This window comes from Artemia sp. Qi Xiang Cuo, chromosome 5 (genome assembly GCF_049724085.1).
Source record: "Artemia sp. Qi Xiang Cuo chromosome 5, ASM4972408v1, whole genome shotgun sequence".
NCBI classification, from domain to species: domain Eukaryota; kingdom Metazoa; phylum Arthropoda; class Branchiopoda; order Anostraca; family Artemiidae; genus Artemia; species Artemia sp. Qi Xiang Cuo.
In genome coordinates, this window is record NC_142798.1 from 7,734,849 (window position 1) to 7,758,397 (window position 23,549).

Here is a 23,549-nt window from a genome sequence, read left to right on the forward strand (position 1 = left end):
GAACTTCTTATACGCTCAGTCAAGCGATCTAATGGCTAATAAATAATAGGACAGTTATAAGTTTCAAAAAAAGTATACTTTTCACTTCTGTTGTTTAAAAAAACAGTTAACCTTACGGGGCATGGTATCAGTAGCATATGTTCAGCGGTTTTGAAAATTGCGCCATTAAATGGATAAATATTTGCTAAATTTATGCTTTCTTGGTTCCAAAACGAGACCATAAGTGTCATAAATTCGCAAATGCTTTCTCTTATTTAAATCAATACTGAGTGTTTTTTTAATATAATTTTTTGAAGGGAAGTATATATTTAAAAAAAAAGAAACCATATATATTTGAATAGGCTTTCCAGATTTTATAGCGGACTGTTATTCCTCAAATCTAAAGTTATTGAGAAAAAAAGAAATCTGTGACATTTTTATCTCACCTTCAATCTGTTTTAAGATGTGAATAAAGGAATTTTAGATTATTGAACTTTAAATCCCAGGCACTTCCAAGCCTGGCAGATGCTTGACTGGTATATAAAAATTATGTAGAATTTTATAGATGTGACAATAAAGGTGGCCGGGTGGCACGAGGGGCTGTTCTAGTCTGCCATTTTAATGTTTGAGTCATTTAATGGTGTTTTCCCATGTTTTCACCGAATTGATTTTTTTTTACATTTTTTCATTTCATATTTTACTAATCCACTTTTTTTATTTTTTCTATTCCTGTATGTGCGCGTAGCTGCTATTGACTGTTTTGAACGAAAAACTAATCCCGTTACAACTAGAACATTTGAAAACCACTCGTTACTAACAGAAAATCTGAAAACATCTGGAACTATTAGTATAGAACACAGTTTATATAATATACCAGTAAGTTTACCGCAGATGATTTTTGGCTCTTCATTCTCGGTGCGAACAAAAAGCTCCTCCCACTTATTTGTGCACTTATTGTCCACTTATTGGTTGAGCCGGCCAAGTGGTTTTGTCAGTACTTGTTCCGTAGGTGTTTATTCTTTGTCTACCCGTGAAAAGATCTGATGCCGCGTATGTTTATATCTGCAAAAACGTTCTCTGGAGCACTCGCACCTCGGTCCGGGTTTTATAATGGGTGAGATAGGGAAAGATCATACTGGATAATTATATAAACTGTGGTATAGAATAAGAACAGAAGAAATAAAAGGTAGACTGAGACCATGGTTGCCAACTTTTTGGTCCATGACTGTGTCCCCTGAGCATGTGGTCAAGAGTGGTCAAGTGGTCAGTGGTAAGTGGTCAAGAGTGCCAAACCTGGGCCACCCCGGAACTGGTTCGGCCGTCTCTGGTTTATTTTTGGCCACCGGACAAAAGAAAAAGAAAAGTGACCAGGGGAACATTAAAGCTTGTTTTTCGGCTATAAAATTAAGAAAGAATATGGTCAGCATAAAAAACTACAAAATGAATTTCATTAAGGTTTAAAAAAAAAAGTAAAGAGTATTAATTTATAATCATACATTGACTGCTCAACAGCAAAAGTAAGCCGCTCCGCTAAGTGACAGGTGTTCTACCTGTCAGTGGTGGTAGTTTTATTTCAACTTCTGTCTTTAAGACAATATCCATCTCGTCAGGTAGCGCAAAGTCTCTTGCTCCAGTCTCCTTCCAAAAGTGGACCTTAAGTTCTTCAGTTGCTACTTTTTCAAATGTATTGTTTCAAATGTCTTGTGGTCTAGACATGTGTTTATATAGGCCTCGCTCCAGGTGGTTAAAGAAAGCTCCTACACTATGACGGTTGAAAGCAGTTGTCCGTCATAGGCTTCTACTTTCTGGCGTTTTTAGTGATAGAGTTTTAAGGCAATCCATAAAACCGCGGTACCAATCTTTACCTGTATTTCCTCCACTGTCTCCACTGCCTTTTCAGTTCCGTTATCCGGCACTTTTATACTCTTAACAATGGCATAAGTGTATGCAAATTTACACGCTTCTATGGGAATACAGTCGAAAGCATATCAGCTATCGTTTTCAAGTAAGTTTTTAGTCCTTTTTCTTGTTCCTCTGTAAATATTTATCATGTGTTGTAACAGGGTGTAAGGAAACTTAGGTCCAGACTTTTCAGAAGGATATTCAGCTTCTCAACTTTTTTTTTATGTAGTCTTGCAGCGTTCCTCTAGGGACAGCAATGGCACTTCTAGAGAATCCAACTGACTTCTTGTAGAATAAGACAGAAAAAATTGCTGTTTTATTTTCTTCTGGATCACAGCCACCTTTCTTTCTTTTCTCTTCTGTTTTACTTTTAAGCATTTTATCTTGAATGAAATTTAACAGGAAAAATGGAACTTCAGTTCACCTACTGTTCTGACATGATTAAACAACGCAAGAATTAAAACAGTTTTGGGTTTTAAGCTTGCCTTCAAACTTTAAATATGCTGTTTACACAGCCTTTACAAGCATAGCCCACTTTTGGACACCTTGGTACGGCATGCGGAATTTGCCCCAGGTATTGTGGCCGAACATGGGAGTTCGCTATCCCGCAGGATGAAAAAATACTAATAGCAAACTGGTGAATATGGCAAGTCTCGGAAGCTGCCAAAAACAGGCAAATAATAAGAGAATTCAATGTGAGTCAATGTGTCGAGTTTTCTAGCATTTGTAATGTGATATAGGACTTAAAACAAAATTGACCAACATTTTAAAGACGATCCCAATAAAGGCTGACCTAAACTGATGTTCTTGATGGAAGTATTAATTGAGGCCAAACATTATGAATACATACATTGCAATCTTTCAGAGCTTCCGAAATCACCAAGAAGTCCTATAGGTTTGCATATTGAGACTATTTGCTTTGACTAAACGTGGGCCGGTCTCCCCTATACCAATTGTGATATTTAATTTTGCCAAACTGTAAACTTTTGAATTGAATTCTTAGAAGAAGCTGTTATCTAACCATTATGTGATTTGCGTCAAATCGCTTTTATGGTGTTCATGTTTCCTGGAAATTGGATAGAGGGTCTCTTATATTATACTGTTGCAGGAAAAGTAGAACATGGAAGATGTTAAAGGCCAAGTTTTAGCGAAATATAGAATGACTAGTTTCTAAAGACCTATATTCAAAGGACCTCGGGAAGTATTAGTAACACCCCTCCCCCTCCATCACAGAAGTGGCTGCCCCCCTCTACACAAGATGCTGCCTACGCCCATGCATATGCCAGTTTAGCGTAACCAAACAGATTAATTTCTATTATCTAACGCAACTTTTCTAATTAATGTATATAACCAAAGACACATTTTACGTGTATAACATGAAAAACAGACCTTTAACGAAAAATACATTATGTGTCTAGTATAATATGTAAAAGTTTATGTTGACGATGGTGATTGATTGGAGGGCTTATCTGAAAGAATCCGAGAGGGGTTTAAGTACTGGTGCGTTATATGGTCGCTTTTATATGCTAATGAGAGACGAAACCCGCCAGACTGGTTATTTCTCAATAGCGGTCTCTATAAATGGAATGCAAAGAGTAGTTTTCATTGCGTTTACGATATTTAAAATGTTGTTTTTGGGGTATGGGGGGGGGAGAGAAAGGTACCTAGGTTAAGTTACGTATTTAATATATGCTATACTTTACCCCCCCCCCTTCCCCCCCCCACCCCGCTAATGTGCAAATATATAGCCCAAATTTGCTTCTAAACTATTATTAATTCATCCTATTTTATATTATTTCATTAGCATTAAGCAAACTTGACTTTTTAGAAGTGACCATATAATGCACCAGTACCAGGGTGTCTCGTCTATGGCTGAATCGTATCTTAGCCTCCCCCCCCCTGAAACGTAAGTTGTGGTTACATTCTTGACCCAACCTTCTGCAGTGGGGTCAGTTCACGGAAATGTAGGGGAGGGAAGCTTAAGATGCATTTTTCAAAATCTAGGAGGGAGCTGTTTCAATGCTTTTAAAATTTTTATCAATGAAAATACCAAAAAGGCATTTTTTCAATGAAAATAATAGTAATAATAAAACGGGTGATGGGACTTATCTTTGTCTGGTGTCAATTAGTATCTTAAATAACCCAAAAAGCGGAATTCAGCGTTTTTCGATCCCAAATCTACATATTCTGCAAATTTAGATGATGGTAACGAAATGAGGATATCCAAGGAGAAAACCTGCCGGTTCCTTTAAATTTCTGCAGATCGTTTTGTTTCTATATAAACACTAAAAACTTTGCTGTTGGCACGTAATAATAGCAAAAAAAAAAAAAAAAAAAAATAATAATAATAGTTGGGCTGATGTTGTCAGGGTCGCGAGATCGGTGCCTCACTAATTTCAACTTTTGTAACAGAGACAATTATTATTTTAAACCACTCCAAAACCAGAATTCGGCAATGTTGTTAATACCTGAATATTAAACCACTGCTGACGGTTAAGACAAAATGACAAATGAAGTTTTCTATAAATGATCTCAGATCCTTCCCTGGAAATGGGGGAGAGGATCTTAGACCCCCACCCCCCGCATCCAAAAAAAGAAGATAAACTTTGGATAATTTTTTTGATAAAAAATTTTCGCCAGCTAAGCTGCTTATCAAAGAAGAAAACCAGCCAAATCCATTTACGTTTCCGCAAATCATTTCTATGTAAATATTTGAAATTGGCTTTTGGCATGTGAGTAAAAAAGAAGCGGAGTCGACCCTGTCTAGTCCTCACTGACTTTAATTTTCTAATAAAGAACATTTAGTGGGCCTGCATGTGATTTCAGATCACCTCCCGCTCACAATAAGTAAACATTTGATTATTTCTTAATCCAAAGTTTTCACTTGCTAAGTTACAATATCCAAGGAGAAAACCTGCCAAATCCCTTTCAATTTCCGCAAATCGTTTTGTTTCTATGTAAACATTTAAAAGTTGCTTTTGGCACTTGAAAAACCTTTTGTTTTTTTTTCCCTTGTAGGACTTTGTCGAAAGTCAGAAACCAGTAGCTGCTATCATGGCGCATGTCTATCCCCGGAACTGAGTTTCTGAATTGATATTCCTTATGGATCACTAGTTAGTTCCAGGTGTACTTTTTTCTGTGCCTATTATTTTCACGGATTCTCATTCATTTTTGTGCTTCCCATACCTACTTAAGTAGCAAAGAAGTGTTCAAGAACCTTGAATTGACACTAGACATTTTATTGAGATTGTGTAGCAATCAATTATGACATTCAAGTTGCATCTATTTGATCAGTATTGTTGACATTAACGACCCCCACAACAATTATGCCCATCTGGAGAAAGTCAGTATTCTATATATTACTAGACAGTTTACAGAGTTTTTTTGTGCGTATTTGAACTATTCAAGTAGCAACAGCTGCATAACTTGAGCAGCGAGAATAGTCCCTAGTTCTACTTGACAATAGACATTTTGATCGACCTTGTGCAGCTATCAGTAGTGCCACGCCTATGATATCTTAATATTCTTCCTCACTCGCTACAGAATTGTACCATCTCGGATTTTGATGCTTTTGTATAATTTGGCAATTATTAGGCTTAAATTTCCCACACGTCAGGTGTCAATTGTGGATGTGTGTTTTAAACAGGCAATTAGATCTGTTACTACGCCCCATTAACATATCCATATCTATGGAAATATAACCTAATTTTCTTCATAAAAAGTTGGTGCACTGCGACGCTACCGGGTGTGGTCAAAAGAAGGAGTGGGAATTTTTGACAGATCTCTCCCATGCTAATGGTGAAGGTCCCATCCTTGAAGTCTCCCTTGTCATAATTTGAATTATGAAAACAGACAGAAAATGGTTTTATACCTATCCATGGGATCGGAAACGGACACCAAAGCGTAGAATTCTGGTATGTCTCTCGCATGTAAATTTCAAATTTGTTTATTTGTCGTATCAAGTTATACAGCCAAAAAAAATTGAAGAATAAAGTATTTTTTTGTTGTTGGTATACTGTTTGGAGCATTAATGCTATTAGAAAGTGATTGCAAAGAAAAAGCTAAAGTGAAAAAGAAAGAAAAGAAAACACTCTGGTAATAGAACAGTTTAAACTACATATCCATTTTTGAATTTTAACAAACCATATCTCTGTTTATATGGAATTGGTATTGGTGCTACTTGCCCGAAAATTTGCCCCAAAATAATATTTACCCAAAACATTTGCCCAAAGATTAAAATCGTTCAACTCGTTAGTTATTTGCTGTGAACTCCGACATACCCTTTACCAAGGTCCTACTGTGAAAAACAAGAAGAAACTTAATATACCAAAGTTGTTGCACCCTCCCGCATATGTATAATGTCTCCATAACTTAGTAAGCGCTGTCTCAGGTACATAAGCAGTTGATTTGGAGGGGGGGTGTTCAAATCGAGCTTTGTCCAAGCATTTTGTTTAAGTTTGTCCGAATTTTCAAGGGGCTTTAGCCCCTTCCAACATTGTTTTCTATGTACATGACAAAATATCTGTGTTTTTTTAAAATAATAACTAAATATGCAATAAGTGGAGAAGCTCATTGTATAACTCTTTGTAGAAACGGTCACAAATGATTACAACTAAAAATTTTAAGACGTTTGGCACTACTCCTTATTAGAGGTTAAAAAAAAAAAAAAATGTAAAGCTTGGTCTCTTCATGGTGGCAGGTGTAGGAATAGGCCTCTTTTCCCGTTATAAAAGATCCACTCTTTTTCCTTGGGTTGTACTTAATGAGAGCTTATGCAATGGGTATCATTCAAATCTTAGCTTCAGCCTTTTTGGACCATCCCCTGTCAATCTAATCTTACCAAGCAACCATAAATGCTTATATAAATCCAATAAGTGAACCGATGGAAATCAGGCTGATTTACTTTACTTTCTATTGCTAAATTAAGCCTAATGTCAGAGGCTTGCTGAAAGCTATTGTTCATGGGATCACACACAGAGTTGCCCCCAAGGTCAGCTCCTAAAGTGCTACAATTGCTCCAGTTTGGGTGCTACACAGCGATTTTCGGTGCTCTAGCCAAGAAAATGACTGTAATAGTGCTGAATTAACACTTACGTCCTATTTTAGCCACCCTGAGCCCGTGCTGCAGTACTTCACGTAATGAAATAGTGCTAAAACAGCACTTTCGGGCTACAGGTAGGAACCCTGATCACACAGCGTCCAACGCAAGTGTAGGTGACTTTACTCCTCTGAGTTTACCTCAGACTCCTTGGTAATATACCTCTGTCTCTGTTCAGCGGACACAAAGGCACATATTTAGTTTTATACACAAAGTAACACATTTATTCTTTCCTGGGGTAGAATATGGGAAAATAGAGGGCGCAGTAGCTTTGGTGATTTAACATGGCTAGAATGGAATTAAAAACCATTGTTGCACAAGTAACTTAATGGCGTATAGTAGAAATGAAAAGTATAAAAATTAATTTATCTTTGCATATATCTTTTTAACGTAAAATAAGTTTTTTTTTTCTTTTTTTTTTTTTTTTTAGTATGATAACATTAATTTATCTGTGTATGTGTTACCGTAAATGTCCAAAATTGGTGAATGTCGACATTCACTGGTGAATGTCCGAAATACTTTTTTTTCTCCGTATATTTTTGTCAGCGTTACCAGTCGACTCTTTCAGTTTTATGCTAGGTTTGATGATGACAGGCTAGATTAGGATTTTAACCCATTTCTGAGATTTATAACCTAATTTAACATAATCTAACCTAACTAAGTTTTACCAGCATAGCTTGCATAAGACTGGAAAAGCTTACTCGCAAAGCAATTGAATCCAAGCAGAGAAAAGGGAATTTCGGACATTCACTGGTGAATGTCGACATTAACCACATTCTGGTGTGTTTTTTTGGGCCTGCCTTCGAGCGTACTTCTGTGTATAATTTGCATGGACTGGTTGATGTACCCTATCAAAATATTTGGGGTAAATTTTTAGTAAATCAAATTTAAATCCGCTCTATTAGGTTATAAGCCAGTCTGGATCGTTTTATGCAGGACGAACCATTAGGTATCTCTTTTTCAATTTATTCTAAAACACAATAAGAATTTTACGATGATTTTACAACTAGCCTACGAGTGCTACATCGTAATGCTTCAAAACTCGGATTTTCCTTCATGGGTTTGATTTTGGACGTTAGTTTCCTTACGCAGACCTGGCATTCAACTGTGTGCAGTCGATTATAGCCTATATTTTCTATTCTTACTATTTTTTCACTTAATTGGCTCTTGTGCGGATTTTTTTTTTTACTCTTTTCTCACTTGATTGGCTCTTGTGCAGATTTTTTTACTCTTTTCTCACTTGATGTTACTCACTTTTCTCACTTGATTTTCTCGCTCTAGTGCGGATTTTTTTTTTACTTTTTTCTCACTTGATTGGCTCTTGTGTGGATTTTTTTTTACTCTTTTCTCACTTAATTGGCTCTTTTACGGATTTTTTTTCCACTGTGCGGAGTGATGAAGAGATGGCGAATAAATTTTGTTAATTTAAAAGAAGTTAGCCTGTCTGCCATTTTGATTCAAAGTTAGATGTATACCCTCGTTCATACCCCCATTCTCTTTAAGTCAGGAGGCCGGATCGGTTAATCTAATCACTCTTCTCGTATTTTGTTTTGTTCTCAAGACCTTTGTATATTTCTATTGTTTTATTGTTGTTGTTTTTCCTTGAAAAAAAAAACTCCTTTTCATTTGCAGAAATAGAAATTTGCAGAAATCTGTGCTTTGAATATGAATGCTAGTCTTGTTGTGTGATGGATGCCTAAAAAACCCTTTTTTTTATGAATATATGATCGTTAGTAATGTTAGTATAGTCGTTAAAATGGTCTCTTAGTAACAATCATTTTTCAGTTTTTCCGCTCTCCTCTAAAATTGATGTTGTTGCTTGCTGTAAGGATTACCTCTTATCATGAGTTTAGGGCTAAAAGTGTTTATTAAGGTTAAATTTTCTCGATTGTATGTTTATTTACATGGATTCTCCTCGTCCGAGTCTGACTTCTGAGGGAACGCTTTCTGGGAGGGGGATGAACCTTCTATTTGTGGCGTCAATTGACAGAAATGTAGGAAGGGGCGGGGGCAAAAATTTATTATTCAAAATCTAGGGGGGGGGTAAAAATCTTAGGGGTGAAATGCCATAGCTCCCCTGCCCCCTCTATTCGGCGCCACCGCTTTCGAGAAAAACTAGACGGAGGAAGGTTTGCCAAATTATTATAAAATGTTAAGATCTGGAAAACTAGCCCCTCTGTGCTAGCCGGACCCTAGGGCGGGGGGGGGGCTTGGGAGTCTCATATTCGGACAAATATCATGATTTTGATTTATAAGATAATTTACTATTATTCCTGCAATTTTGACTGTTTCCTTTTGACCTATACAGCCTAAGTGTGAGTGAAAAATTCTCTTGATTTAGCATCCTGGGTTACTAAATTTGTCCCAACGACCCTGCTTGTGGCGCCATTAGGCCTATATACTGCTTCTTGTCTCTCTCTATTCGTAACTCCACGCCTCCCATGTGTGCCAGGAAGCTTTCTCTGAAAAGAGGCTACTAGGGCTTTATTTCTTGGTAGAAAATACATTTTAAATTATTGGTTTTTGTCAATGGTGGGAAACATAGTTTTCTTTTATATGGCTAAAAAAGGTTTTTCTGCATCCTCACCCTGTAGTTAAAGTTCCAGTCCCCCTTCAAATAATGAAATGAAATATTGTTTCTTGTAAACACATTCCGACGAGTGGTTGTTGTCAGTTACATATTTTCTGCGTTTTTATGTTTTTTCGCCTGGTGGTTTCACACGTTTTGGCTAATATAGAGATTTAGGATATCAAATGTAAAAGAAGCTTTTATGATTTGACCCACCTTCTGTTCATCTGGATCGTCCTTTTACTTCAACACCTGCAAAGGAAGTTTTTCGTAAAAACTGTCAGCAAAGGAAGTTTTCGTAAAAATGGCGCTTTAACCGAGGGGTCACTCACTCTTTGCCATCTGGTGTACATCTTCGGGCTGGACACTCATTTGAAACTCCATGTCACGCCTGGTACAATTACGCCCCACGTGCCGCATGTCACATCAGTGTATATGATTTTGAAAACCTCTGCCACAATACTTTTTTGTGCAATAATTTGCACCACTCCTATGAAAGTCGACTATGAAACCAATATGACCGTCCTGGTATACCTCAAGTGACCTAGTGTTTAACCCCTTGCTGTCGATAAAATGTTTTCTATTTTTTTTATTACTTTTCATTTGATGATTCTTGCGTGGAGATTAATATAAAGAGATTTGAATGATCAAGCGTGAAAGAGAAATCCGAATGATTAAACGCGCTGATTTATCAAATTTTGTGTCAAAGAAATGAAAGCTTTCTAAAAAGAAGCATATTCTTTACCGGTACATTAAGGTAATTTGACATGATACTTGTCTATAGGGTGTCAGAGGTTAGTCTGTGAAACTAAAAAAATTAGTAGATTAGTGATGAATTAGACATACTCCCATATATTGTGTGGCTTATATTTCCGCTTTTAATGTTTTATGTCCTCAAATTAGGGATTAATTATACTTTTATTATATTTTCATTCTCTTGGTTAGAGAAAAAAGAAAATATATGTTTGTCTAAACTATTTTTAGGTAATTAGGTAAAATGTAATTATTGTGTTTAGGGGCTAGTTTTTACACTATATTACATAAAATAAGTAACTATTTATTTTCCAAATACTATTACAAGCTCTGATGAAGCCAAACTCGCCTCTTGCGTCAGGTAAAAAAAATAAAACGAAAAAATAAAATCCACGATTAAAAAAGAAATGCTTGATAAATAAAAATAATAGATTAGAACTTGAAAGAATTAGTAAAATAAAGCATGCAAAAAAGCGTATATCAAATCAGCTTTACACAAAGAATGAAAAAGGAAGGATTAAGGAGAAGGAAATATCCTCCTCCTTCTTCCAAGAATGAAAAAGGAAGGATTAAGGAGAAGGAAATATCCTCCTCCTTCTTCCAAGAAGGAAAAAGGAGGAGGATATTTACTGATTTAGCATTTCAATTATGAAGGGGAGAAAAATTCTCATATAGCTTTCTGTATAATATTTGGTAAATTTTTCGCAGTTTATATTATTGACTTACGAATAAAATAAACATAACACTCGATGCTTTTTTTATGCTCTTTCCAAATATAATAATCATTTTTGTCGCAAATGAATTTTACCCCCACCCCTATATATACCAATTCAGGGTATATATTTGTACATTAGAGGGGGGGGGGCAAAGTTTAAACTTACCCCTTATTTACATCAGAAATAAAAATTTACCCCCCACCCCCCCCCCTTAATGTGCAAATATATACCCTGAATTGGTGTATATTGGGGGGGGGGGCTAAAATTCCTTTCCGACAAAAATGATTATTATACTTGGAAAGAGCATAAAAAAGCATCGAGTGGTATGTTTACTTTATTCGTAAGTCAATAATATGAACTGCGAAAAAATTACCTAATATTTTATTGGGATTTAGGCAAAACGAGGAAGGCAAGGTCTAAGGAGGAAAGGTGAAGGATGTCTAGGGAAGCTATGCTTTCCTGGGTTGTTCGGGAGCTATGGAGAGCACTCAGTTCTATGGAGAAAATGTGAATAGACCATTATGCTCGTTGGTGGAGGGTCTAATCCACCTGAAAATTGACTCGCTAGAATCGATTCTAATCTAGAGAGGAGAAAGGAGACGGGAAAAGAACCGCATAAAATATGAATACAGGGAAATGAAACGAACGTTTTACGCTTCTCTTGAACTATTTGAACATCATGCCTGTACCTGCAAAAGCATACAGCTCGGCCTTAAGAAGTAACAACTAAATAAATATTGGGTACTTGTTCATTATTCAGAACACAATCAAGAATGTGGATCTGCAAGATCTGACGAAAACCGGTTTCTGTACTCGGAGACAATTAGCTTAGACTCAGTGGAAAAACTACGTTGTAGGTATATTTTAATTAATATATAGACTTGGTATTTCGGTTAGGTTAGGTTATGTTAAGTATATAATATAATGCATTTTGGGCTGCCTGCTTTCCATTTTCTGCTGTAGTTCCCATAATTCTGTTAATAAAATATTCTATTTTCATTATATTTTGTTATATTTCATTAGGATTAACCTAATTTCACTTCTTGGGTGTGTTTTGAATAATGGACAAGTACCAAATATTGTTTTATTTACTTCTTATTTTTAATACAATTCATATTTTTTTTATGTATATGCCATTCTAAAATATTTTTTGCTAAGACTTCGTGACAAAATATCTTTTCCGAGTAATTCTTAGATATTAATTCATAGTAATTCTTATCCATTCTTATTACTAATTAATAGTAATTATTAGTAATTCTTAGAGATCTCATTACTTCTTTGAGTACTTCTTTCTCATAAAAAATATCCTGAAATATGAGGCTAAAAGGAATTTGTTTTCAGTGCCTTATTACCCTCTTTCGCTGGAAAGTATTTCCGGATATTTTTTATCTGGAATTATCTGGATTAATATCTGGAATTTGTGTTCACAAAGAAATTTGTGTTCAGTGCCTTATTACCCTCTTTCGCTGGAAAGTATTTCCAGATATTTTTTATCTGGAATTATCTGGATTAATACCTGGAATTTGTGTTCACAAAGAAATTTGTGTTCAGTGCCTTATTACCCTCTTTCGCTGGAAAGTATTTCCAGATATTTTTTATCTGGAATTATCTGGATTAATATCTGGAATTTGTGTTCGCAAAGAAATTTGTGTTCAGTGCCTTATTACCCTCTTTCGCTGGAAAGTATTTCCAGATATTTTTTATCTGGAATTATCTGGATTAATATCTGGAATTTGTGTTCACAAAGGAATTTGTGTTCAGTGCCTTATTACCCTCTTTCGCTGGAAAGTATTTCCAGATATTTTTTTTATCTGGAATTATTTGGATTAATATCTGGAATTTGTGTTCATAAAGGAATATGTGTTCAGTGCCTTATTACCCTCTTTCGCTGGAAAGTATTTCCAGATATTTTTATCTGGAATTATCTGGATTAATATCTGGAATTTGTGTTCACAAAGGAATTTGTGTTCAGTGCCTTATTACCCTCTTTCGCTGGAAAATATTTCCAGATATTTTTTATCTGGAATTATCTGTTTTAATATCTGGAATTTGTGTTCGCAAAGGAATTTGTGTTCAGTGCCTTATTACCCTCTTTCGCTGGAAAGTATTTCCAGATATTTTTTATCTGGAATTATCTGGATTAATATCTGGAATTTGTGTTCGCAAAGAAATTTGTGTTCAGTGCCTTATTACCCTCTTTCGCTGGAAAGTATTTCCAGATATTTTTTATCTGGAATTATCTGGATTAATATCTGGAATTTGTGTTCACAAAGGAATTTGTGTTCAGTGCCTTATTACCCTCTTTCGCTGGAAAATATTTCCAGATATTTTTTATCTGGAATTATCTGTTTTAATATCTGGAATTTGTGTTCGCAAAGGAATTTGTGTTCAGTGCCTTATTACCCTCTTTCGCTGGAAAGTATTTCCAGATATTTTTTATCTGGAATTATCTGGATTAATATCTGGAATTTGTGTTCGCAAAGGAATTTGTGTTCAGTGCCTTATTACCCTCTTTCGCTGGAAAGTATTTCCAGATATTTTTTATCTGGAATTATCTGGATTAATATCTGGAATTTGTGTTCACAAAGGAATTTGTGTTCAGTGCCTTATTACCCTCTTTCGCTGGAAAGTATTTCCAGATATGAAAATCGTATTCTAATAATTCTCTAGTTTTGGCCTGTCATTGTGCATTTAAAATCGAACAATGATGTCTGTTGCTTGATTGAGGGAATACTTTCTTTTTTTGCTTTTATGTGTCATAACATATAGCGCCATTATGGGACTTGGAACTTCTGGGACTTGGGACAAGCTTCTATGGGACTTGCTTGGAAAGCTACCAAGTTTTGGGGAGAGACATCTGGACCTTGAATTTTCTGCTGGGGTAGGAGGGGAGGTAAATCAAAGGACTCGATTGCGTTCAGGATGTCAAAATAAGATATCTACAACATCATGAGTACGTCTTAGGGGGTGGAGTCGAAACTCTTAAGGAATGTTAGGGGAACTAAGTGGACTTCGATTTTTAACTTGGGGGGATGAGATAGAGGAGGGCCAAAGGGTTTTGTCTCTAATGTGCCCAAAATTCCTTCCTATTCCTTCAAACATTGCGTTTAGGGGATCAAAACATACTTCTCAGGTTGGTCTTATAATTTCTGTTCTATTAGCTCTAGAAGAACTTAGAATCTATTCACAGTAAAGTAGTGAGGTAGATCTAAAAACAGTATACGTTCCCAGGCTATCAAAATAGCAAATCTGCAATATCTCAGAGACAGCTTCGGAATCAAATTACAACTTTTGGTATATTGGGAGTGGAAGAGAACCTTAGCTTTTCTGTTTAGAGGGAGGGAATGAGGGCAACAAAAATTTAGCTAAAAGGATTTATAAGACAAGAATAAAAAAGTTTTCGTATCATGTATCAAAGAAAACACAGAGAATTGTGGCCGTATCTCCGCAGCTGATGGCTTCAGAATCTTTTCTTGTATCTTAAAGAAATGCCTTTTGTAGAAATATAATAAAGTTCTGGAAATATTATAGAAAAAGCCTGGGATTAGCTGAAAAAAACTTGTAAAATATGATATACAAATTCAGTATAAACCCCATTAAAGGGAATTAATTAATTGAAAGACTATTTCAAATGTCATTGCAAGTCTCTGCTACAATATTGGACATTTTAAATTAGTGCACACTCAATAAAAAATGAGTGATTAGAAGTGATTAGTGATTAGATTAGTGATTGTTATAATTGTCACCGATTATTATAAATAAAGTTGTGGAAACTTCGGTTTGATCAATCTTTCGGTACTTACATCTCTTTTTTTAGAGTCCTGTGATTGCTGGTACTCAAAGCCGAAATGATAGAACCGTTGTACCTCCTACCAATGACAGAAAACTTGAGGTTTCACCGTTGGAGGTTTGTATTGTCAATCAGACTATTAATTAGATATTTTTAATATTAAGATATTTTTAATATTAAGACATTCTTAGATATTTTTGATATTAATATTTAATATTTTTAATACTAGATATTTTTAATATTAAGGAGATAAGCTATAGTTTTTTTGGAAGCAAAAAAAAAAAACGAAGAAAAACAGCAATGTCATCAGTCTATAAAAGATTATGTTGGCGAATTCTGCCTTGGCAGAGGAGGCATTTCGGCTGAGAAAAAAATAAAAAAACAACTCTTAATATTTTTAATATTAATATGTTTTTTAGATTTTTTAATATTAATATCTAATATTTTTAATATTACAGCAATAAGAAAAAATATAAGAAAAAACAGCAATGTCATCAGCCTGTAAAAGATTGTGATGGCGAATTCTGCCTCGGCAGATGAGACATTTCGGCTGAGAAAAAAATTAAAAAAAACTCTTAATATTTTTAATATTAATATATTTTTAGATGTTTTTAGATTTTTAATGTTAATATCAAACATTTTTAATATTATATATTTTTAATATTAAGGAGATAAGCTATAGTTTTTTTTGGAAGCAAAAAAAGAAGAAAAAACAATAATGTCATCAGCCTGTAAAAGATGGCGAATTCTGCCTTGGCAGAGCTGAAATTCGGGTGAAAAAAAAAGAAAAAAAACGTCCTTTTTTTAAATTATGAGACTGTACCAATAAACTGAGTTTGGAAAGCGTGGGAAATCCAAAGTGTTCTGTGCTGAGATCCCTTCTCTTTCCTTTGTGTAACTTTCAAATTTTTTTGCTAATTTGTCTAGCCATATTAACTTACATGTATAAAAACCTGCAGTTTGATATAGCGGATTTCCAAGACTTGAGGTTTATGCAACGCAAGGTTTCTTGAGGAGCGAGAGAAGGGTGGTTCAACCAGCTAGACCTCTCTTCCTTGCTTCCCTGGCTCCACTTAACGCAAAATTATGGGAAATTCAGATATGTATGAAAACAACTATGGCAAACTTATTTTTTTATCATGGGCAGTTTAATAAAGCTTTCCAAATTGAGACATTTACAACTAAACTATCTATTAATCAAAATATTCCACAAGAAATTCAGAATAAATTATTTCGATACTGGAATAGATCTAAATTGGTGTAAAGGCTGCCTAACTAAGTTCTACTTTTTACCCTACATTCTGTAAATCAATCACAGTTACAAAGAATTACTGATTTACTACATTTCATTTAAGTATATTTGAACTAGAAAATTCCTTGTTCAAAGTAAAGCAAAAAATTCATTGAACTTAGAACGGATTAGTTATTTCATAGAAACTATTATTTTATTTCACCTGGGCAACGCCCACAAATAAAGTTTAGTGCTAGGTCGAGTAATGGCTGATGAATGTTACCTAGGAATCGAGTTTGACCTCTTTCTAAATGAAAGATTTTTGCAATTGGAAAGAAGAAAGGAAAAAGCATAAAAGGAAGTAAGGGCACAGGTGCAACTTCCTAGAATGATAACTAATTTTGCTTTTTATAAAAGGATCCTAAGCAATGGATGAAATGCTTTTGCTTACACCAGAATTAATGAAATTGTTGAACAGTAGCAGGGATATACCAGGCGGATTATATAAAAAATTATGGGCAAAATTGTATATATATATATATATATATATATATATATATATATATATATATATATATATATATATATATATATATATATATATATATATATATATATATATATATATATATAACATATTTTATATATATAACAAAATTATAAGAACCGTGAGAGGATCAAATAAGAGGATCTATATTTTAAGACAGAGGATCTAGGGTATCCTTACGTTTAATGGAGATGTTTTACTGACAAAACTGAAGCATTGCGAGGAAAAGGCGAAGTAAAAAAAGGTAATACAAAAAGGGAAAAAATAAAAATGTGTAGATTAAGATAAAGAGAAAGCAATCCTTTATAAAATAAAAATGAAAACTGAAAACAGCTGGTCAAAATGTTGTAGCCAAGTAGTTTAATAAAGTTACTTTAGAAATTATTATTAAAGTATGTGTTTACTGTATATCTGTCCATAGAAGAAGGGTAGGGCCACCATGAGCCTAGAGTAAGTAAAGTAAGTAAGTATGACGGCACTAGACTCTTAAGGTCCAAACCGACGGTGCTGATCTCCGTTTCATGGCCCTTCAGCCAGGAAGTGCAATGGGGGGTTGGGGGCCAGTCATCCTGTGATGAGCCTAGAGTGGGTCTCATAGACAAATATTTCCACTACCTATCTACTACGAATCTTTTTTTACAAGTATTATTTTTGGTTGTGCTCTTTTACTTATTTCTTCACAGAAACTGATATTTACATACACTCTTTAGCGCGTGCTTACCACAAGAATGAAGATGGTCAGTTAATATAGTAGCTCTCAGTACCCTAACTAGAAATCGGCCCATACTTTCCACCAGATCGAATTTCGACCTTGCAGGGACTCTTGGGTTTTAATTAAAATTTTGGGCTCCATAAAAAGAGCATATCAATTGAAATACCAAAGTAAGAATAAAGGAGATTCTGAATTAACCATATCCAAATCCTAACAATATGCAGGCTATAGCCTAAGTGTCGGGCTATAGCTATAGCCAGGTGGTGCCAGAGCTCCGTCTGCATAGCAATGCTGATACTCTTTGATCCAGGATCATTAAGGGAACGATCCCTAACACCCACACTTGTGTTTGTCCACCATCACAAGATTTAGCAAAAGATGGACGGGCTATACCTTGCTAAATTGAGAACAATGTCAGGCTGACAGTCTTAATACACTGAGAGCCATGAAACCGTTATATGAACCCGTTATATGAACTCTTTAGTGCCTCTTATGGTCAGTATTTTTAACCAACATTGACCAGTTTTTCTTTGTTTTATATGTAAAATAACAATGTCATTTAGCCTGGCCTCAGCCGTGACTATGATTGTCGTTTTTGGTTATTAATTATTCTGATTCTGGTGTAGATATGGTACATGCATTTCTCATCAAGATCATTCTAGGATGATCCCTGGAATTAAAACTCGCTCAAATTCATACTTCTCTGATATATTTAGCAGAAAGCTGGACATTGTTAGCCATGCTGAAACTAGAGTAATATCAGGAATGATAATCTGAACAGTCCATGGGCCCCAGTGGGGCCAAAAAGACTGATCCCCTCTCCTTCCCGTCTATATAGACTTGTTGCACCTCTTTTGAGTCAGGATTCATGAAGAATGACAGAAATTGTACACGTCTTTGAAATCAGAATCCTATCAGGACTAATAATCCGTATAGCTTGAGGCTTTTGGGGGCCAGGGATCCTACCCCTGCCCCTATCCGAGTAAAAATCTTGAATTTTTTTTTTTAATCATTGTCATTCTAGAAATAATTCCTGAACTCGCACTCACGCTTCCCGGTAAATTTTAGTAAAACATGGACATGCTACTTATTGTTGAAATCAGAATCCTGCCGGGATCGATCATCTGTATACAGGGTTGCCACGTGTAGCATGAAAGTGTTATTTTAACACTACTTCATTATGTCTAGCACTGTAGTACATGCTCAGGGTTGCCACCTGTAGCACAAAAGTGCTATTTTAGCACTATTACAGTCTTTTTTTGGTTTTTGCACCGAGAATCGCTGTGTAGCACGCAAACTTGGGCAATTGTGGCAATTTAGGAAACTGACCGTGGTGGCAACCCTGTTTGTATGGCACCGACATAATAACTCAGCAAAGGCAACTCAATATCGCCCGTAACAGTCGCCTTTAGAAAACGATTTAAACATTGTTAAGAAAAAGAAAGCAATCCGTTTTTCACAGTAACAATGATCAGTCAAAATCAATCAGGGGCTAATGTCGGTTCTGTGGCCTACCCATTTGTCTCCTGCTTTTCAATAGCTTAAGTAACCCATGACAGCTGATTTCGATGCTGATGGGGGTAGCGGCTGCTTTGAACGTAATGACAGAGACTGTGGAGGAGGTAAGGAGACAGCGTTGGCGAATTTGATGGTGGGCGAAGTGTAATTGTAATGTAAGAATGATTGTGGTTATGAAGTTGGAAATAGAAGATAGATTTGGAGATGGGGACGATGGTGATGAGGCTGGTGGATTTGAGGGAGGTGAATTTGAATGTGAGGTTAGTGTTGGTACTAAGACTACTGCTACTTCTCCGGACTTTATTACAAATATTGTTAGTTTCAGTGTTAATTAAGATAAGATAAGATTTATTCTTCATTAAATACACATACAATATTAGATGTTTACACATACAATTAGTTAGTAAGTACTAATTAGTAAGTACTAATTACGTATTAAAAATATACAAATCAGAAAACAAACAGGACATTTACGTAAAAACAATGTTTGCTCACCCAATGACGATGAGTAATAAACCGACTTAACTTGTAAACTACACCGCATAAATTTTCTCTTACTCCATTGACCCTTCGCAGTGGTGGAGCTAAAGGAAGGTAGTAAGGCGTGCCTCGGTGGTTCCTCAAAGTATACTAATTTGTGTGTCATTATGGCTGAGAGGATCACTATCTGGATAAAGGCTATTCAGATCAACTGTTATATCCGCGGATAACTGTTATATCCGCGGTGGATGAGGGTAGTTACCACGTTTTTCTGTTGTTGATTCCTGCATTTAAGTTTTGCCAGAAGGTGGCGAATTTTGAAAAGGAAAACGACTAAGCAGTGTCCCTGTGCCAATTGAAACGTTTTGCTTTTAGCACAATCAAAAATTTAATCGCTATTAATGTGACCAATTCAACTAAAATTTTAATCTGACTAACCAGGGGGTGAAGGCTAAATCATTTGGCCCTCCTTCTCTCATTATACTCTGTAATGAAAACCTTGACACGAAATATTGAAACGTATTTAGTAAATTGAAAGAAATTAGCCCCCTTCCCCCCAAAACAAACAATTTTGCCGCAACTGGAATGTTCTCTGGCGAGAGAATCGCCATACCTTATGGTTTTATCGCTTTAGAAAATTTTCAATATATGAATTATGACTGACAGCTTATACAATATGGTTTCAACATATGAAGCAATGCCATATCCCATATCATTGCGTCCATGAAATTTTTTGTCGGTGCTTGACAAATATAACAACCAAATACCGATTTCTAGCCTAGTTTCTGGTATTTTTGTGTGCTAAGGAATAGAAGCAGTCTTGTCACAGCTCAGCAGTGGTGGTGCTACAAGAGGGCAGTGAAGTGTACCTTCTTAGACCCTCCAAAGATGCTAAAATGTGCCCCATTAAGGCCAAGAGGATCACCATCTTCATAAAGATTATTCAGATAAAGCGTCATATCCGTGGCGAAGAGGCTGATATCACGTTTCTCTGGTGTTGATTTCTACGCTCAAGTTCTGACAGAAGGTGGCAAATTTTTAAAAGAAAAACGGCTAAGTGACGTTGCTATATGAATTTCGGCAGATACGTCTGTTTGAAAGAGACATTTTCATAATGCTTCCTAGAATAGTTTCTTAAAGATAACTCCTTTGAATACCTGAATAAAAGAATACGAGGGCATAAATTGAAAGTTTCCACTTGTTTTAACAATGCTTTTCCGGTCAAAAACAATTTTTTTTGCTGCTGGTCAGTCACAAAAGTGAGGTAAGTATTCGTCCACCCAAAGACAATTTTATTCATTTGGCGATGCAAGGATGTATCTAGAATTTTGTTTGGAGGGGGGATTTCCAATTTTTTTTACAGAACGCGTCAAAAATTTGATTATATACATTTTTGTTACTTTTTCAAGCGTCGGGGGGGGGGGGGGGTCAGGATTCAAACCTGGCAACCCCTGGATAAGGCCTTGGGACAAAATGAAATCCGGCTGCTAAAGGAAAAATTATTCCTATTAGAGCCCAGCTTTAACTGTCCTTACAGACATCCAGATTCTTTTGAACTTCAACTTCTATTAAATTGTTTCGGAATGATTCCAATGCCGGACAAACACTTCCTAATGTTATCCTTGATGTTTTTGCATCTTTACTGACTTAATTATGGCTACATTGACATCACACTTAATTCATATTCGTGGGATTTTGGTTCATAGTTACAATTATTTGAACGATGTAATATATTGGACGGTTAATTGCAATTTTATGATGTACTGAAGGTCGCTCAAAATGGAGTCGGAATGGTTCTTTGCTTAAACCTCAAGCCGATTAATATACTGGCTGCAAGGAGTAAACATTTGCCACATTAATCAATCAAATACATTTTAACTTTCTTGGGAAATGATATATTTTTATTTGTATACAAATGTTTCTTATGATTCACTAAGGCTGCGACAGCGAAACTAAGGTGTATTTCAATTCTGTTTTTCTTTGTTGGAATATAGTTAATAACAATGGTGAATAACAAGCCACCCTAATTGAATTTTCAGAAGAAAACTAAAATCTGTCCATGACGGCACAAAGCCTTTGTATAATCGGTCTCGCTTAAATGAACAAAGGAATTGCAAATTCGCCAATTTTCTACAGCCTAACGCATGATACAAGTTATTTCTGATACTGGGTGTAGCCAGAATGATCTTGGGAGGGGGTTGAATAAAAGCAAAAGCTTTTATATAGCCGTCGTACTTTCAAATAAGACCAGTTACTTTAAAAAAATTCTGCTTCAGATTTTGTGGACCTCGAAAGACGAAGGCACCTGAGTAGGGTGCAGGGCCTTATCCAGGATTTTTTTTTAGGGATGGGGGGTACAAAAAAATTAGAAAAGGCGTAAATAAATTGTTTATATTCATTTTTGATACGTTTTTACGAGTCGGACAAACATTTCGAGGGGTGGGGTTCAAACCCCCTACCCCTCCTGAATACAGCTTTGCTAGAATGGCCTTTGGTTTCCCATGAAATCTCCCAATTCTTTTCTTAATATTTTCACACTTCCATCGTTCTATTGGTGTTCGAGCAGGCTTGGGCTTAGGCTGTCTTAAGAAAAGACTGATTTAGGCTGCCATATTAAGCTGGTGGAAACATAGGTTTTTTAACACAGCCAATAATTTAATCACTATTAATATGCCTAATTCAACTAGTCGAACTAACTAAGCTGGTGGAAACATAGGTTTTGGTTTTAACACAGCCAATAATTTAATCACTATTAATATGACTAATTCAGCTAGTCGAACTAGCTAAGCTGGTGGAAACATAGTCGAACTATATTAAGCTGGTGGAAACATAGGTTTTGGTTTTAACACAGCCAATAATTTAATCACTATTAATATGACTAATTCAGCTAGTCGAACTATCTAAGCTGGTGGAAACATAGTCGAACTATATTAAGCTGGTGGAAACATAGGTTTTGGTTTTAACACAGCCAATAATTTAATCACTATTAATATGACTAATTCAACTAGTAGAACTAACTAAGCTGGTGGAAACATAGTCGAACTATATTAAGCTGGTGGAAACATAGGTTTTGGTTTTAACACAGCCAATAATTTAATCACTATTAATATGACTAATTCAGCTAGTCGAACTAGCTAAGCTGGTGGAAACATAGTCGAACTATATTAAGCTGGTGGAAACATAGGTTTTGGTTTTAACACAGCCAATAATTTAATCACTATTAATATGACTAATTCAGCTAGTCGAACTAGCTAAGCTGGTGGAAACATAGTCGAAATATATTAAGCTGGTGGAAACATAGGTTTTGGTTTTAACACAGCCAATAATTTAATCACTATTAATATGACTAATTCAACTAGTTGAACTAACTAAGCTGGTGGAAACATATTCGAACTATATTAAGCTGGTGGAAACATAGGTTTTGGTTTTAACACAGCCAATAATTTAATCACTATTAATATGACTAATTCAGCTAGTCGAACTAGCTAAGCTGGTGGAAACATAGTCGAACTATATTAAGCTGGTGGAAACATAGGTTTTGGTTTTAACACAGCCAATAATTTAATCACTATTAATATGACTAATTCAACTAGTTGAACTAACTAAGCTGGTGGAAACATAGTCGAACTATATTAAGCTGGTGGAAACATAGGTTTTGGTTTTAACACAGCCAATAATTTAATCACTATTAATATGACTAATTCAGCTAGTCGAACTAGCTAAGCTGGTGAAAACATAGTCGAACTATATTAAGCTGGTGGAAACATAGGTTTTGGTTTTAACACAGCCAATAATTTAATCACTATTAATATGACTAATTCAACTAGTCGAACTAACGAAGCTGGTGGAAACATAGTCGAACTATATTAAGCTGGTGGAAACATAGGTTTTGGTTTTAACACAGCCAATAATTTAATCACTATTAATATGACTAATTCAGCTAGTCGAACTAGCTAAGCTGGTGGAAACATAGTCGAACTATATTAAGCTGGTGGAAACATAGGTTTTGGTTTTAACACAGCCAATAATTTAATCACTATTAATATGACTAATTCAGCTAGTCGAACTAGCTAAGCTGGTGGAAACATAGTCGAACTATATTAAGCTGGTGGAAACATAGGTTTTGGTTTGACAACAGCCAATAATTTAATCAATATTAATATGACTAATTCAGCTAGTCGAACTAACTAAGCTGGTGGAAACATAAGTTTTGGTTTTAACACAGCCAAAAATGTAATCACTATTAATATGACT

At 35.5% G+C, this 23,549-nt stretch overlaps 1 protein-coding gene across 1 annotated transcript in view; it reads left to right on the forward strand.

Moving 5' to 3' along the window:
• Positions 1–23,549, forward strand: part of LOC148951764 (uncharacterized) — a 243,061-nt gene that overhangs the window by 63,189 nt on the left and 156,323 nt on the right. Inside the window, exon 3 of the mRNA XM_089089323.1 lies at positions 14,835–14,924. Coding sequence (XP_088945449.1) covers positions 14,835–14,924 — 90 coding nt within the window. The remainder of the gene's footprint in view (positions 1–14,834; positions 14,925–23,549) is intronic.